Source organism: Mustela nigripes, chromosome 5 (genome assembly GCF_022355385.1).
Source record: "Mustela nigripes isolate SB6536 chromosome 5, MUSNIG.SB6536, whole genome shotgun sequence".
NCBI lineage: Eukaryota > Metazoa > Chordata > Mammalia > Carnivora > Mustelidae > Mustela > Mustela nigripes.
The window spans coordinates 51,620,379-51,637,183 of record NC_081561.1 but is presented as its reverse complement, the minus strand read 5'-3'; the positions used below and the strand labels follow the sequence as shown (position 1 = coordinate 51,637,183).

Genomic DNA, 16,805 nt, shown 5'->3' with positions numbered 1-16,805 from the left:
TTGTTGTACTGTCGGCAACTATCTTGTTTTTTTGACAAGGCCCCCTTGTCAAAGAAGGTCTTTGTAAACAGGGTCTTTTCATAGTTCAAAAGAAAAACAAACAGCTTGCTTTCTTAAGTCGGTTGGCTAAAGATCTCTACCTTAAGGAAAGGTTTTATCTAGACAAACATTAACAGAAGGAGGAGGTCAGGACATTTTATATCTACCTAGAAGTAGGGAAGTACAAAATCCTTAAAAATCTCCATACCCGAGCCCCCCAAATACACACACACACCCTAAATATTTCCCCACTTGTGGAAAGATCATATTGCCACCTCCCCCCAAAGGTTATGGAGTTGATTTCTCTGAGAATATCCATCTAATTGAATAAGTACTTCTAGTTTCATGGAAAATAGTGTTAAATGTTTTCAAATTTTTGAATCAATGGACTACATTTTTAAAATACAAAAATTATGAATTATAATTGTACTGTAACAGCTACTATAATGAATGTGTTATATAATGTGGCACGTATACCAACTGTTATATTTAGTAACTGTGGAAAAAAAGTCATTCTCCAGACTACTCCAGCTTCAAGCCATAGTACTATCACAACAGGGAGAAAACAGCATTTGTCTGGCTTGAGGTACCACTGAGGGAATTATGGATATCTCTCTTGCGCTAACCCTTTTCCATGACCCATGGGGGCCTTAGGCAGTTTGCAAATGCTTCTGTTGTCACTGTTAATAGTTTAACTGCTCTTCAGTTACTGGTTCATCAAGTATTATGATCACCTCTTGGTGCCAGTACCCGTGTTTACTCTGGAGATACCACAGTGAGGAAAAGAATGCTGGGACCCTGAGAGTTTTCAGACTGCTAACCGAGACCCAGCATCTTCCCACATTGGGCCATCACAGGATCTCCCACTAGGTCTCAGTACTAGTCTGAGGGCCAGATGGCCAGCCAAACCCAGGGGAGTCTGGGACTTGCTCTGTACCAGAACATTTTTTTTAAAGGATTGAGGTCTCTCCCTTTGCCCCCCCAGAGACTAAAAATATCTTCCACCAGCAACGCTGTGTCACCCGTGATCACCTCAACCCTTCTTGTTATTCCTGTTGCTTTTCTAGCCCTTAACACTGTCCTCTAGTGTTTAATCCAGTCTCAGACCCACTTGGCTCATCTGGGCACAGAGAAGCCCTGTATTTCCACAGGCAGTAGTTAAAGTCCTAGGTAATTAAAGCCCCATCAGTCAGGGAATGTAAGGTTCCAACATGAATACAAGTTCTTGATTTAGTAAATCAGAAACAACATGTTACACTCTAGCTGCCTCCTTTAAAAAAAAAAATAATCATCTTATCCCTTAAGGAACTTTTATTAAAATAATATGGAAGGAAAAACTGAGATAGAAGGAAGATTGATTTAAATATTAATTTTAAGAGCATATCTGTCTAAGGTAAAGGAAGATGTATGCATTGTGTTTTAGATTACAAGAGGCCTTGACCAACTCAAAGGCTACATACAGATTAACACCTCAGATCTTTTCATGCATTATGCTTTCGAAAACATTTCCACATCCATTCAAGCTTCCAAATAATCATGTGAAGTAAGGCCAAAAAGATCTCCATTAAACTAGGAAACACACTGAGAAAGTGGAATGATTGGTTCAAAGTCACATAACTCGTTATAATGTTTAAACTCAAATGCATTTTTCCTTCAGATAAATCCAAGGCTCCGCTAATCAGAAACGTCAACACCCAAATGTTTGCAGAGCCCATTACATGTAGGAAGCACTTTTAACTATTGCGCGTACTTCAACCTAACCTCATTTCCGCTTTTGTTCTAAATACCTCACGAATAGTGAGGGTTGTATTGTTTCTTTGCAGGTTAAAGTGACTTACTTCACACTGAGTGCTTGGATGCCAAATAAAGCAATCTTTGCACCTCACAGTTTTCTCAGAGCCCAAAAGGTCATTGGTGACAGGCATCTGGTGGCCTAGAGTATAACATCAAATCTTACTCTCCAGTCACAGATTCTTGAAAATACCTTGATTCCTTGAGTAAGAAATTAATCTAGTATTAGTAATTTTCCCAAGGTTATGCAAACCCTCCCTCTTATTTTTCACTAGGGATTGTCAGCTCTTCAAACAATCTGTTCTCCCAGGGATTCTAACAAGTGGTATGACTTTGAATATGGGGTTTAAAAAAAATTCTTCTCTGCCTTCTGAAAGTTATCCAGACTTAGCAGCAAGTTCCCCCAAAGTCCTTATTTATCATTTTCAAGTAATAGGTGCTTATTAAAGAAAATGCAGAAAAATAGGGGAAATGTCCATGGGCCCATCACAAATAAATCTCTCCAGGCGAAAAATAAGGCTATGGTAAAATGTCATCAGTAATAGGTAAATGAGCAGTGTCACATAAAAGGTTCTTTAATCAACAACAAATTGGGAACTGGAAATTTTAAGCAACCTAATACTTTCATTCTCTAACATACAAAATCAACGGTTTCTGGCTCAATTTATGGGAATACCAAGAGAGGTGTATCACACTCCCTTCTGACATTATGCCCTGTCGATAATTTGGTGATGCCATATCTGAGATACTGGCTCCTGTGACAGCACGTTATCTTGTGCTGAAAGAATTCTTTGAAATGCCTCTCTTGAATCAAGCCATCGTCTGAGAGTGCTGTGCTAGAAAGACCTTCACTGGAGCGGAGGCCTCACCTTTAGAACTGGTGAGTATGCTTATTCACTGACAGCTGCTCCACAAACACTGAGCACCACTCAGTGCCAAGCCCTGTTCTAGGCACCAGGAATACAGCAAGGGACAATCCTTGCCTTTGGGGATTTTACATTCAGGGGTCGGAGGCAGGAGTAAGACAGACAGTGAACCGAATAAGTAAGTTAAACAGAATGTTAGAAGGTGATGGTGCCAAGGAGCAATAGAAAGCAAGGAAGAATAGGTCAGAAGGTCGGGGTGGGTGTGCAGTTTTAAACAGGATCAGTGAAGATCCAGAAAGAGGTGAGGGAGTGGCTCTGTTTCTCTCCCAGTCAGAGGGAGGAAGGCAAGGGCCCTGAGGCCAGAGCACACTAAGAATAGCAGGTGGCCAGTGTGAACCGAGAGAGGGAGGGCAGTAGGAGATGCAAACAAAGTGTTAAGAGCCTTGTAAGCACTTTGGCTCTTACTGTGACTTCAGGACAGGGTATGATGGGAAAGAATTCTGTTTGAGAAAATTCAGGGTCGTTTGCCTGCATGGACACATTACCTTGCCCATAGAAAATAGAGTAAATCTTATTCCCTGTAGTCTACACAAAACCAGGTTATCATTAAGTGATTCCATCTGTGGAATCCCATAGAGACTCTGGTGCCTGCAGGATTCCTCCCAGACTCTTTTTAGCATTTTAGTAAGTGCTCAGAAGGCAGACTTCCACTTCCCAGATATGCTTTGATTGTTTTCCGGTTCTGTCAACACTGGTTTGTACCCTGGGTAATCCTCTGGGCAAAAATGCAATGCAACGGGAGCACCTGTTGACTCAGTCGTCAGGTGACTCAGTCGTTAAGCATCTGCCTCCAGCTCAGGTCATGATCCCAGGGTCCTAGGATTGAGCTCAGAATCAGGTTTCCTGCTTGGCTGGAGGCCTGCTTCTCTCTCTCCCCCTCCCTCTGCTTATGTTCCCTCTCTTGCTGTCTCTCTCTCTTTCTCTCTCTCTGTTAAATAAGATAAAATCTTAAGAAAACAAACAAACGAAACAACAACAATAATGCAATGCAACACCCAGGACAGAGTCTATAAACTAGGAATAATAATATTAAGTTTACATTAGCTAGTGCTCCCTCTTTGCCAAGTCCTTAGTCAAGCTGTTTTCTTGGGTTCTTTCATTTAACTCTTCAAACAACTCTATGAGATAATATTATTGTTGCCTCCATGTTACAAATGAGGACACTGATGGATTAGGTAAATTTGCCCCAAACTACTTGGCTAGTAAGTAATGCAATCTCACAGAAACTCAGGCCTTTGAACACAGAATCTACATTTGTATAACCAAAACAAAGTGAACATAGGTCTTTTGGTCTAACTTCTCCACTGCCAATTGCGTGAACCAGAAGTGTAGCATTGGGAAGGAAAGGTAATGTGGATTTTTGTTTTGTGTGCCCTCATAAATGAAATAAACCTAAAGATGCAGTTCTTGTTTCGTTCCTAGACACTTGGGCCAAGCATACATACATCATTAGGCTGTTACTGCTGAAGCAGCATCGATAGTGAAATTTTTTAAATGTACTTTTGTGCTAGAATCCAATGTCACACGACAAACATCAGTCTCAGAAGCCGTCTGTGACCATCCAGAAGACCTTCGAGAACTCAAACCAGCTTTAAGAAACACTGACTCTCCTCAATTTTTTCCCTACAATTCTCTAGTGGATACTTCCTTGTCTTTGGGACCTGTTAAACATATCCTATTACTCATTAAAGTGAACTAGAACACTATTCTGGGCTAATGCAATTTCTTTTTCCTCAAAGAGGACTATGGAAACATGCAAAGCATCTCCACTCAGTGTTTCTCCCCTGTTCCCCCCCCAACAAGAACAAATCATTTTGGAATCTCACTAATATTACTATGGGAAAAATACCTTAGCACAAAGTCTGCATTCAGTGAGTACTAGTGGCGATCTCTGATTCTGTGAGGTAATGTTTGCTAGGCTTATTCAGAGAGGAAGGAATTCCACCTGAATCAGCTAAAGTCATAGAATGGGTTTGACTTATGGAAGAAAAAAGCAGCAGAAACACAAATTTTTCAAAACCCCTGGCAGGAACCCACTGCAAGGCCAAAACAGTCTAAACCCAAATTGCATGAGTTTGTGTTCAATGAAGATTACCTGTGGCTCCTAAATCTGCTCCTGTAACTACTTGGAAATCCCTGATGATATTTCTCTCTCCTTCTAGCATACTTTGCAAAGATTGAGGTAGCTTGACTGGGCACTCTTCTTAGACAAGAGATTCCAGGAACTAAGGAGTGAGTGGTGGAAATGAATGCTGGATCGCACTCTGAGGGACACTCCCCTGCAAGGTCTTACCACTATGGTCAGTAACTAGCCATTCCCCCTGCACTTTCAAACTTACAGGTGTATAGTTTTCCAAAAACCATGCTGTACCATTTTTATCCAGCAGAGGGAAGTAGAGCACCTCAAAAATCATTGAGGTGCTCTATGCACGCGCACACACCTGTTTGATGTAGTCCCGTGACTTTAGGTACGCAAGAATAATATCACAGGATTGCAAATTCTGGATAAAGCCAGTGCTCTGGGCAAAATGCTGAAAAAGGAGATGCTTAATTTAGGCAACTTCTTTATTTTAACCTCTGCTAGTCTGATACCCATCAGTTCCTGGGAGTGGTCATCCAACATGAGGCCCTCTTTCAGCTTTGGTCAGCTGGCAGACTGATCTTTCCATATTTTCCTTTCCCCAAGTTTTGAAACACCTGCTGAAGTCATGCAATATCTCTGTGGTCTTCTTAGTCCACGCTTTATGCACAGCCTTCAGACCATGGCACTTTTTTTTTTTTTTTAAGATTTTATTTGACAGAGAGAGAGGTGGGGGATGGAACATAAGCAGGGGGAGTGGAAGAGGGAGAAGTAGACAGCTGGATGAGGCCCTTGATCCCAGGACCCTGGGATCATGACCTGAGCAAAAGGCAAATGCCTAACGACTGAGCCACCCAGGTGCCCCATGGACCATGGCACTTTTTACTTTAGCTGCCAGGTATGGTCAGGTTCCTACTCTCTCCTGTATATTGCACAAAGTAGAAAATGATGAGTGCAAATTGAAGTGTGATCCATGCTGAGTAGTCATATTTGGGCGAAATGGGATATAAACTCTTTTTAAAAAATATTTTATTTATTTATTTGAGTGAGGGAGAGATATAGAGAGAGTGCGCAAGAGGGAGAGCACAAGCCAGGGGCAAGGGGAGAGGCAGAGGGAGAAGCAGACTTCCCACTGAGCAGAGAACCTGACATGGGGCTGGATCCAGGATGCCGGGATCATGACTTGAGCTGAAGGCAGACGCTTAACCAACGGAGCCACCCAGGCACCCCGGGATATAAACTCTTTAATCAGGGTTCAAGAAATTTTCTGAAGCCCTACGTTTATTTTTTAATTTTCCCCCCACTTCTTTACAGACTTGTCCCTGTAATTTTTAGCATTTACCAACACTGCCCAGCTTCCTCTCCTCGGAGGTGATGGCATTTTTAGGAGAATATAGACCAAGAAAAGTTTTCCTCACCACACATTTCCAGGGTCTGAAAATAGTTAAAACACACTTGGTTAACCATTTAACTAGTGTGTTCTTCTGGAACAGAAAGACATTTGAGCAGAGGCCACTCCTCAAATAGAAACAGATGTCGCAATGGACAATAAGCTTAGACATGACTTGCCTTTCCAGCCCCCATGGACTCTTTCCCTGCCCAATCTAGGGAATATAGACCCAAGTGCAACCACGCAATTAGTCCGGAAGGGCTCTTTCAAGCGTACCCTAATACCAAGGATTTACTTTTTTTAAGATAGAGGGGAGGACATGATCATATAACTGGTAAGAGTTAAAGGTTATCATCAAGCGTAAGCAAGAATTATACCTAGCAGCGTTTCTGGGTACTCAGCATCAGTGAGGTGTAGAGAAGTGAGAGAGGCATCCTCAACCTCTTTGAAAGTTGAACTTGCCATTTTGAGATATTCTTCCAGTAACTGACTTGAATCCTAGGTAAGTTGCTATGATATAATGCAATGGACAGATACTTTACAAAGTTTTCGATAAATTCAGCAATGGTAATTGATTTTTTAAAAAGCATTAAATGCCCACATTAAGAAAATTTAAAAAAAATTAAAGGTAAGAAAAGGCGAGGGGACAAGAACAGGAAAACAGAAGTAGGGAGGAGAGAGGCTGGGTTAGCCAAAAAGAAACTGGGCAGGATGTGGAGGCAGCCACCAATAACTGCTTCAGGTGCCATCAATGGATTCATATCCTGGGTCCCCTGAGCTTCATGCCCATTAGTGAAACCCAACAGGGGGATTTGTCTGACAAGCAGCAATAAAACTAAAGCTGCTGTCTGCATTAGCACTAAACTACCCATGACGTGGAGTTAACAGTGTCTGCGGCAGGCTTGCTACTCTATCACGTTCCTAAACTGGCTCCTCATCAGAAACAGCTGTTAAAAAAATCAGATTCCTGGGGTCTATTTCAGACCTAATGAATCCCATGTCCTGGCACCAGGGTTTTGTTCGTTTTTTGTTTTTATTTTTAAACTCCCCGGGGCTAACGGATAGGTTTTTTCCCCCGCTTTTCTGAAAATGCTTCAGGAACAGGATCATACTTCTTTTAAGAAATCATCATTTAAACAAGTTTTATAAAAATCCCCAAAGGTGAGAATGCCTACGATCCTGACGGTATTTCAACCCACTTACTCGCTTCTTCATTACTTAAGTTATCTCTTCGAAGGGGATGCATTTCCCCCTGTGGGTCGGATTTTTGCACTGCAGCGGCCGATCCGTATAGAGATGGGGAGAATTGAGGTAAGCACCCTATAGCTCTCCAGTCAATGAATATTGAGTGTCCTGGGGTGAATAGGCGAGGCCCAGCCTTCAAGAATTGGGAGGCTGGGCGCCTGGGTGGCTCAGTGGGTTAAGCCGCTGCCTTCGGCTCAGGTCATGATCCCAGGGTCCTGGGATCCAGTCCCACATCGGGCTCTCTGCTTAGCAGGGAGTCGGCTTCCTCCCCTCTCTCTCTCTCTCTGCCTGCCTCTCTGCCTACTTGTGATCTCTCTCTGTCAAATAAATAAATAAATAATCTTAAAAAAAAAAAAAAAAAAAAGAATTGGGAGGCTGCAGAGCGGCTGTTGTTGACCGTAGGATAGAGAGAGGTGAAGATGGAAAATGATAATGCGGTAGTGGGAGGATCGGGGACGAGACGGTGCATTAGTTCACTGAACATCCTTGAGCAAGAGATACAACCATGAATAATCCGCAGCCCCTGGCCCCCGGCCCCCAACAAGCCCCGGCACCGGGTGCCACTTTAAACCGGAACCAGCCATTTACACTCGGGTGCGAACCGGGACAAGAGCCCTTTGCCCAGGGCTCGGAGAAGAGGGGCCCGAGCTCACAGTGCGGGCGGGGAGCGGTGAGGACTGGGTGGACGTAAGAAAGCAGCTTCCCCGCCACTGTAACTCATCTAAGGGCCGGCTCCCACCCTCGGACCTCCGGCCCACGACCGCAGCCTCTTCGCAGTCCCCTCCTCCCACCCCGCCCAACAGCTCCAACCTCCCCGCGCCTGTGGCGGCTGCTGCCTCTTCGCCTGGACGCCCGGCCCGCGGGCGGCGCACGCGCAGACGCTTCGCGCCCGCGCCTCAGGCCCCGCCCCCACGCGGGCCTCGCCGGATGTTTGGCATCACCATGGAGCTTCGCCGGGCCGGCGGACGCGGCTCGTCGCCCGGGCAACCGGGAAGGCCAACGCTCGACCCAGGTGGCTGCGGCAAAAGCGGCCGCGATGGTGTCCAACCCTGTGCATGGCCTGCCCTTTCTCCCGGGCACGTCCTTCAAGGACTCCACGGTGAGGACTCCACCCCCTGGCAGCCTCGCAGGGCTCGCCCCTTGGTGCACCTGCCTTCTCCTCCACCCGGAATTGCTCTCTCCCTTCAGACCCGTCCTCTGCCCTCAACTTGTCTCTGTCCGCCACCACAGTTCCGTGGTCCTCCCCCTCCAGCCTCATCCTCTCTCTCCCATCCTTGGCTCTCCGCTCCTTCCTCTCTAGCTTTTTGACTCCATCCAGGCATTTATTGGCCGCCGTCGTTCTCGTCGTCCTCGCCCCGTTCTTGCCCTGCTCTTTCAGCTCCTGCCTCTTCCTCTAGATCTCTGTTTTACACCCCCCCTTCCTCCCAAGCTCTGGCTAGGTTCCCCCCCAGCTCGTTCTCCCACACCGTACCCCTCTCTGCCCAGCTCCCTTCTTAGCCGCCCTCAGCCCCCCAGCCTAGCCCCCTTCACCCACTCAGCCTCCCTACATCTTGGTCCTCCTTCCCACAGCCCCATCCTGCCCATCTCCCAGGCACATCATTCCCGCTCGCCTCCTTCGCCTTCCGTATCCTGGACCCACTAAGCTAACCCCTCCCAGCTCCGTTTCCTGTCTCATACGTATCATTTCCACTCATTCTCTCCTTTCCACCGGGTGCTTGTAGCGGGTCCGCGTTTGTGCTCCTACCTAGCCCCACCCCCTTCCCGTTTAGCACTTCCGACTTTTCTACAACTTAGTCCCACCTTCTCCCCGTCCTGTTTTATCTTCGTTCTCAATTGCTGTTTCTCCAAAAGTTAGACTTTCAACACTTGCCTATCTTCCTCCCAAACCATCTCTCCCTGCTTTACAGGAGATCATTCCATTCCAATCCTTTCATTCACAATTGATTAGCTGTTTTTTTTTTTTCTTCCTTCCTGTACTCCTATTCTTTCCTAACATTTTAATGAAATATTCCTGATTTGATTATTTTGCTCCTTCCCTGCTTTAACTGTTTTGTGTTCTGTAGACAAAATTGAAGAGGAAAAGAAAAACTTTTTTCTCCCTTCTGACATGGCTTAGCCCTTGACAAAATTATTCGTATTTGTTTTGATTTTAACCTGGTTACAGAAATATGTTTGAAGACCAATGTTGAGATTCAGTAAACTATCATAGATAAGACAATAATAATTTGTATTTGTATAGTTTAATAACTTAAGCTAAAAGCTCCATTCCAGGGGTATGAAGGTAAGATAAAATATGTAGTCCATTTATTTTCTTTGGGAGAATGAATTGAAGTTGAAATTTTGGTGAAAGAGTCTGGATTCTGAGCTGCTTCTTCATAATTATCTCTGCATTAAGACACAGCATCATAGAGCTTTTCCTTCAGTGGACTTTTCCGTTCTATGTAAGTTAGAAAATGTAGGCACATTCCTGCCCTATGCAGGAGCAGCCTCAGCATTGGTGTTGGTGAGTGTGCATTACGAACAGGAGGGGTGAGTCGATTTGGGGGATTACACAGATGCAGACTGGAGGTCCCAGGCTCTGAGAATGTACATTGCTGTGCTTCATATAACATGAACTGTGCCTTGGACTTACTTTCTATTTTAAATAGACTGTCCAGGTGTCAACCTTTTGTCTTATTTGAAATTTGGAAAACATGGTCACTATCTTTATTTAGCACTGAAGAACTAGATGTGTATAACTCTCAAAGCATTCAGAGAATGAACCATAATGACTAAGAGGGATGGGGAGGCTACCCAGTCTCTGGTATTTTGTTAGACTAGCCTGAACAGACTAAAACAGTTTGTAAATATTTTCTCCCTTTCCCTAGGTCGCCTTGTCATTTTGTTGATTATTTCCTTTGCTGTACAGAAGCTTTTTTAATTTTATGTAGCTCCACTTGTTTATATTTGCTTCTGCTGACTGTGCTTTTGGTATTATATCTAGAAGTCCTTGTCAAAACCAATGTCAGGGAGCTTTTCCCCTTTTCTCCTTCAAGGAGTTTTACAGTTCCAGGTCTTACTTTTAAGTCTTCAATCACTTTGAGTTAATTTTTGTGAGTTCTATAAAATAGGGATCTGATTTCATTCTTTTGTGGGGATACCCAGTTTTCCCAGCCACTTACTGAAGAGGCTGTCCTGTCCCCAGTGTGTGTTCTTGGTACTCTTGTCAAAGATAGTTGACCATATATGCATGAGCTTATTTCTGGGCTCTATTCTGTTCCATTGGCTTATGTGTCTCTTTTTAAAAAAAATTTTAAATTAAAAATTAAAATTTTTTTTATTTTTTATAAACATGTAATGTATTATTAGCCCCAGGGGTACAGGTCTGTGAATTGCCAGGTTTATACACTTCACAGCATTCACCATATATGTGTCTCTTTTTATGCCAGTACCAGGTAGTTTTGATTATTGTAGCTTTGTAATGATAGCTTGAAATTAGAAAGTGTGATGCCTCCAGCTTTGTTCTTCTTTCTCAAGGCCGCTTTGGCTATTTGGGTTTTTTTTTTTGTGGTTCCATGCAAATTTTAGGATTGTTCTTTCTATTTCTGTGAAACATGCCATTGAAGTATTTTATTGTTTTTGTGCTATTGTAAATGGAATTGTTTTCTTAATTTCAATTTCAGATAGTTTATTGTTAGTGTATAGGAACACAATTTTTCTCTGTATATTGATTTTGTATTCTGCAACTTTACTGAATTCATTGATTAGTTCTAACAGTTTTCTGGTGGAGTCTTTAGGGGTTTTGAATGTAAGATCATGTCATCTGAATGCAAAGAGGGTTTTACTTCTTCCTTTCCTAACTGGATGCCTCTTACTTCTTTCTGTTGCCTGATTGCTCTGGCCAAGACTTCTAGTTCTATGGTGAATAGGAATGGTAAGAGTGGACATCCTTGTCTTGTTCCTGATCTTAGAGGAAAAGTTTTCAACCCTTCACATGTGGCGTTTACTATGTTAAGGTATGTTCCTTCTATACTCCGTTTGTCAGATTTTTATTATGAATGGATGTTTTGTCAAACACTTTTTCTTCACCTATTGAGATGATCTTTTGATTTTTATCTTTCATTCTCTTAATGTGTTGTATAACAAGTACTGATGTGTATATGTTGAATCATCTTTGCATCTCAGGAATACTACTTCATCATGATATATGATCCTTTTAATGAGATGTTGAATGTGGTTTGCTAATATTTTTTTTTGCATCTATATTTATCAAGGATATTGATCTGTAACTTTCTTTTCATATAGTATCCTTATCTGGTGTTGATATCAGGGAGATCTTTCTCATTCCTTAATGCATGCATTTATCACTATAAAATCCTCTATTGGGACACCTGGGTGTCTTGGTAGGTTGGGTATCTGACTTTTGGTTTTGGCTTGGGTCATAATCTTTGGGTCGTGGGATTGAGCCCTGTGTTGGGTGCTGCCCTGGGCAGGGAGCCTTCTTGGGATTCTCTCTCTCCCTCAGTGCCCCACCTCCCACCTCCACAGCTCACTCACTCTCTCTCTTGCTGTCTAAAAAAAAAACAAAATACACACCCACACACCCACACACACCCTATTAAACTGCTTTTGCAGGTTCCCAAAGGTTTACATATATTATGCTTCTATTTTCATTTGTTTCAAGATACTTTTTGATTTCCGTTTTGATTTCTTCTTTGACCCACTGGTTGTACAAGAGTGTGTTATTTGATTTCTACATATTTGTGAATTTTTCAGTTTTCTTCTTGTTACTGATTTCTAGTTTCATACCATTGTGGTGCAAAAGCATAGTAGGTATGATTTCAATCTGCTAAGACTTGTTTTGTCACCTTTCATATAACCTATCCTGGAGAATGTTTGTAGACTTTAGAAGAATGTGTATTTTAGGGGTTTTGGATAGATTTTTTTAATGTTTGTTTGGTCTAAAGTATGATTGAAATCCAACCTTTCCTTATTCATTTCCTATCTGATTTAGTCATCTGTTGAAATCCCTATTATTGTCTTGTTGGCTATTTCTCCCTTCAGATCTATTAGTATCTGCTTTGATGTGGGGTACATATATATTTATGATAATTATATCTTTTCCCCTCTGTTTGTTTTATTTTAATTCCTGAATAATTAACATAAAGTTTTGTATTATTTTCAGGTGGTTGTTATATCTTCTTGATAAATTGATCCCCTTACCGTTATATAATGACCATCCGTGTTTCTTGGTAGCATTTTTGGCTTAAAGTCTATTTTGTTTGCTCTAAGTATAGTTACCCATGTTCTCTTTTGGTTTCTACTTGCATGGATTATCTTTTTCCATCCCTTCACTTTCAGTTTATGAGTGTGCTTCAAGCCAAAATGAGTCTCTCATAGTATAGGGCAACATATAGTTGGATCTTGTGGGTTTTTTTTTAAAAAATCGTCCAGCTTTTTGTCTTTGGATAGAGAATTCAATTCATTTATGTTTAGAGTAACTATTGATAGGTAAGGACTTACTAATGCCATTTTTTAAAAAAGATTTTGTTTATTTGTCAGAGAGAGAGAGCACAAGCAGGGAGAGCAGCAGGCACAGCAAGAGGCAAGCAGAGGGAGAAGCAGGCACCCTGCTGAGCAGACAGCCTGACATGGTACTTGATCCCAGGACCCAGGGATCATGACGGAAGCCAAAGGCAGACGCCTAACCAACTGAGCCACATGGGCATCCCTACCACTTTAAGTTTTCTGGCTGTTTTGTAGTTCCCTGTTCCTTTCTTCCTATCTTGCTGTCTTCCTTTGTGAATTGATGATTAGTCATAGTAGTATCTTTGATTTCTTTCTCGTTTTTTGTGAAGCTGCTGTAGATTTTTGCTTTGTGGTTAGCATGAGACTCACATGAAACATATGTAACAATCTACACTGATAGCAGTTCAGCCTTGATCATATATAAACACCCTATCCTTATCATCATATCTCCTTTCACTTTATGTTTTTTGATGTCATCATTTACATCTTCTTATGTTTTGCATCCACTAACAGATTATTGGAGCTAGAGAGGTTTTCAATACTTTTCCTTTAATCTTTGTACTAGAATGAAGAAGTGAACACATCACTGTGTTACAGTATTAGGATATTCTGAATCTGACTATATGCTCACCTTTATCTATGTGTTGTGTATTTTCATGTTACTAATTAATGCCTTTTTTTTCAACTTGAAGAACTTCTTTCAGCATTCCTCATAAGGCAGGTTTAGTGGCAATGAATCCTCTCTTTGTTTATTAGGGAATGTCTTTATCTTGCCTTCCTTTCTGAAGCACATTTTCCCTGGGTAAAATATCCTGGGTTGGCAGTTTCTTTTAACACTTAGAATGGATGATCCCATTCTCTCCTGGCCTGCAAGATCTCTGGTGAGAAATCTGATCATTTATGGAAGTTCCTTTGTATGAGTTTCTTTCTTTACTGCTTTTGAAATTCTCTCTTTGTCTTTGATTTTAGACCACTTTATTATCATGTGTCTTGGAGAAGATGGTTTAGATTGAAATTATGAGTACCAATAACTTCACAAACTTGAGTGTCCAGATCTCTACCCAGGCTTGAGAAGTTCTCAAACATTATTTCTTTAAATAAGCTTTCTGCCTCTTTCTGTCTTTTCCTTCTAGAAAAGGATATAGTGACACATATGTGATTTTTCTTGTCGGTATCCCATAAGTCCCATAGGCTTTCTTCATTCCTTTTCACTCTTTTTTTTTTTTCTCCTCTGAGTTGTTAACTTCAAGTTATTTGCCTTTAGCTTACAGATTCTTTCTTTTGCTTGTTCAAATCTTCTTTTGAAGTTATAGTTGAATTCTTCAGTTCAGTCATGGTGTTCTTCAGCTCCAGAATTTCCATTTGGCTCTTTTTAATGTTTTCTACGTCTTTGTAGAATTTCTCACTTTGTTCCTTTATTGTTTTCCTGATATCATTAAATTGCCCATCTCTGTTCTTTTGTAGGTCTCTGAGCATCTTTAGGAGAATTTTGAATTTTTTTCATTAGGCAATTCCTGGTTCTTCATTTCTTTGGGACGAGTTATTATAAGTGGTGAAATCATGTTTCCCTGGTTCTTCATGATCCCTGTATCTTGCGTAGGTGTCTTCACATAAAGAATCAGCTACCTCTTCCAGACTTTATGGACTGACTTTGGTATGGGATGACTTTCACCTATAGGTGGAGGCATGCTGAAGCTTGCTGTGTTCCTGGGCCTAGTGGTATAGGACTCCAAGGGCAGGGCTATATGGTACTGGGTTCATGTTTAGGGGGCATGATGTCTCTCTAGCCCAGGCCACTGGGGTCTATGGCACTGACAACTGTGTGGCCCTTGACAGGTGCTACAGGGTGTGCATAGTGGCTGCAAGGGCTGTTGGGGTCTTTGGGAACCTCCAGGTCCAGCAGCTAGGGAGCAGGGCAAGCAGCAGTGGTGACTGGAGTAGGTAGGTAGGGATACACATAATTGGCTGTAGGGTGCCAACTGGCCAATTGGTGCCTATGTAATGGCAGGGGCCATTTGCAGACATACACAGAGTGGTGGGAAGCAGAGAAGGCAAACGACAGGGCCAACTATGAGCCCACTGGCAGGAGGCCCTGGTTGGGCTGCACACTCTCCCTCCAACATGCACACTTCAGTGGAGGCCTGTGATGAGGGTTGGGCGATGTGCAGATGCACAGCTGGAGGGGCTAGTTCCAAGTGCATGAATGGGGGAGGGGTCAGCCAGAGGGTGTCTGTGCTGGCATCTTGCAGTCCAGCAGCTGCAGAGGCCTGAGCTGACTGCCGGTGTGGTTCCCAGGCTCTGGTGGGGATATGGGGAGGGGAGGAAAGGGAAGGGACTCTGATGCCTGGAATCATGAATGCCTCTGGGATGAAAGCTGATGAAATCTGAGAGGGTACGAAGTGGCTGCAAATATCCTGGCCCTTGGCTTTGGGTCAGTGGTAAGATCTGCTGGGTTTATCTGCAGAGCAGGTGTCTACACACCATGGTCACTTCCACTGAGGGGCTGCTGCCAGTAGCCCTTACTTTTGTTTCCGGGTTCCTAGCTGGCCTTATACTTTTCAGCTTTGCTGGTCTAGATGGGAGGAAACTGACATGGGATTTTTGTGGACTACCCCAAAAGATTGGAGAAGCTGGTTGCTCTTCCATCCTGGCCAGGGGACCTCTTTCTGGCCAGGAAGTTCCCTCCTGACACTGAGCAATGCTGGCTTGGAGTATGAGGTGATGCGGGCAAAATGAAGTCTTCCTTCTCCTTGAGTAGTTATTCTCAGGTTTTTTGTTCCACTGTGTTCCTAAAACAACCTAACTGAACTCCAAATCTCTTCTAGAGCTGCTTTTGTCTATGGATAATCGTCTAATTGTTGATCTTTATGGAGGGGTAGGGAGGCTGGGGTGTTGTATGTTACCATTTTGGTCTCTCCTTTGCCTTCAAAAATATTTCCTTTACACTTCCTTCTTTTTTTATTTAATCTTTTGTTTTTTTTTTCCAATTGCCAAAAAAAGCTCATTATAAAAAAATCAACATAATTCAGAAATAATACAGAGAACATTATCCAAATCCAGTTTCTTTTTGTGTACATGTTTACATGCTTCTAATTATAGTATACATATAATTTTAAAAATTTTTTAAAAATATTTTATTTATTTATTTGAGACAGAGAGAGAGCACAGGTGGGGAGGAGGATCAGAGGGAGAGGGGAAAGTAGACTCCCCACTGAGCAGGGAGACTGAGGTGGGGCCCATTCCCAGGACCATAAGATCATGACCTGAGCTGAAGGCAACTGCTTAACCGGCAAAGCCACCAGGCACCCTATAGTATACATATAATTTTATATGCTGCTCTTTTTGACTTATTAAATCACAAACATTTTTCACAGATTGCCACGTGGTCTTTAAAATCAATATTTTAATGGCTGCATCATAGTTCATAAAGTGAGTTTTCCATTATTAACTCATATGTGTGCCTTTTATATTGTTTCTAGTGTTTTACTATTATAATTAACATTATAATGGTCAGCTTTAGGCATATTGTTCTTTGCCATGATTTGGCTTATATTTTTAAAATAAAGGATCAAAGGTAGAATTATTAAGTTTAAGACTTTAAATATATAATACTTGCTTTCCAAAGAGTTATATGAATGTATCTGTGTTACTATAACAAGAAGGGCCTTTTATTTTGAGTAAAAATTCATTTCATAGAGTCACATCTTCTAAGTTCCATGGTTTCTGAACAGTAGATAAGATTAAAAACATAGAAAGAATTAAGTGAAAGATTAAGAGTATAGATAAGGCAATATTTTAGTTTCTAATGAAATGTGAGCTGGTAATT

At 42.2% G+C, this 16,805-nt stretch overlaps 1 protein-coding gene across 2 annotated transcripts in view; it reads left to right on the top strand.

Moving 5' to 3' along the window:
• Window positions 1-8,399: 8,399 nt before the first annotated feature.
• The window catches only part of EFHC1 (EF-hand domain containing 1), a 58,432-nt gene continuing 50,026 nt past the window's right edge, over window positions 8,400-16,805 (top strand). For both annotated transcript variants that reach the window (XM_059399040.1, XM_059399041.1), the window contains exon 1: window positions 8,400-8,570. In XM_059399040.1, the coding sequence (XP_059255023.1) occupies window positions 8,508-8,570 (63 nt within the window). In that variant the 5' untranslated portion in view covers window positions 8,400-8,507. The remainder of the gene's footprint in view (window positions 8,571-16,805) is intronic.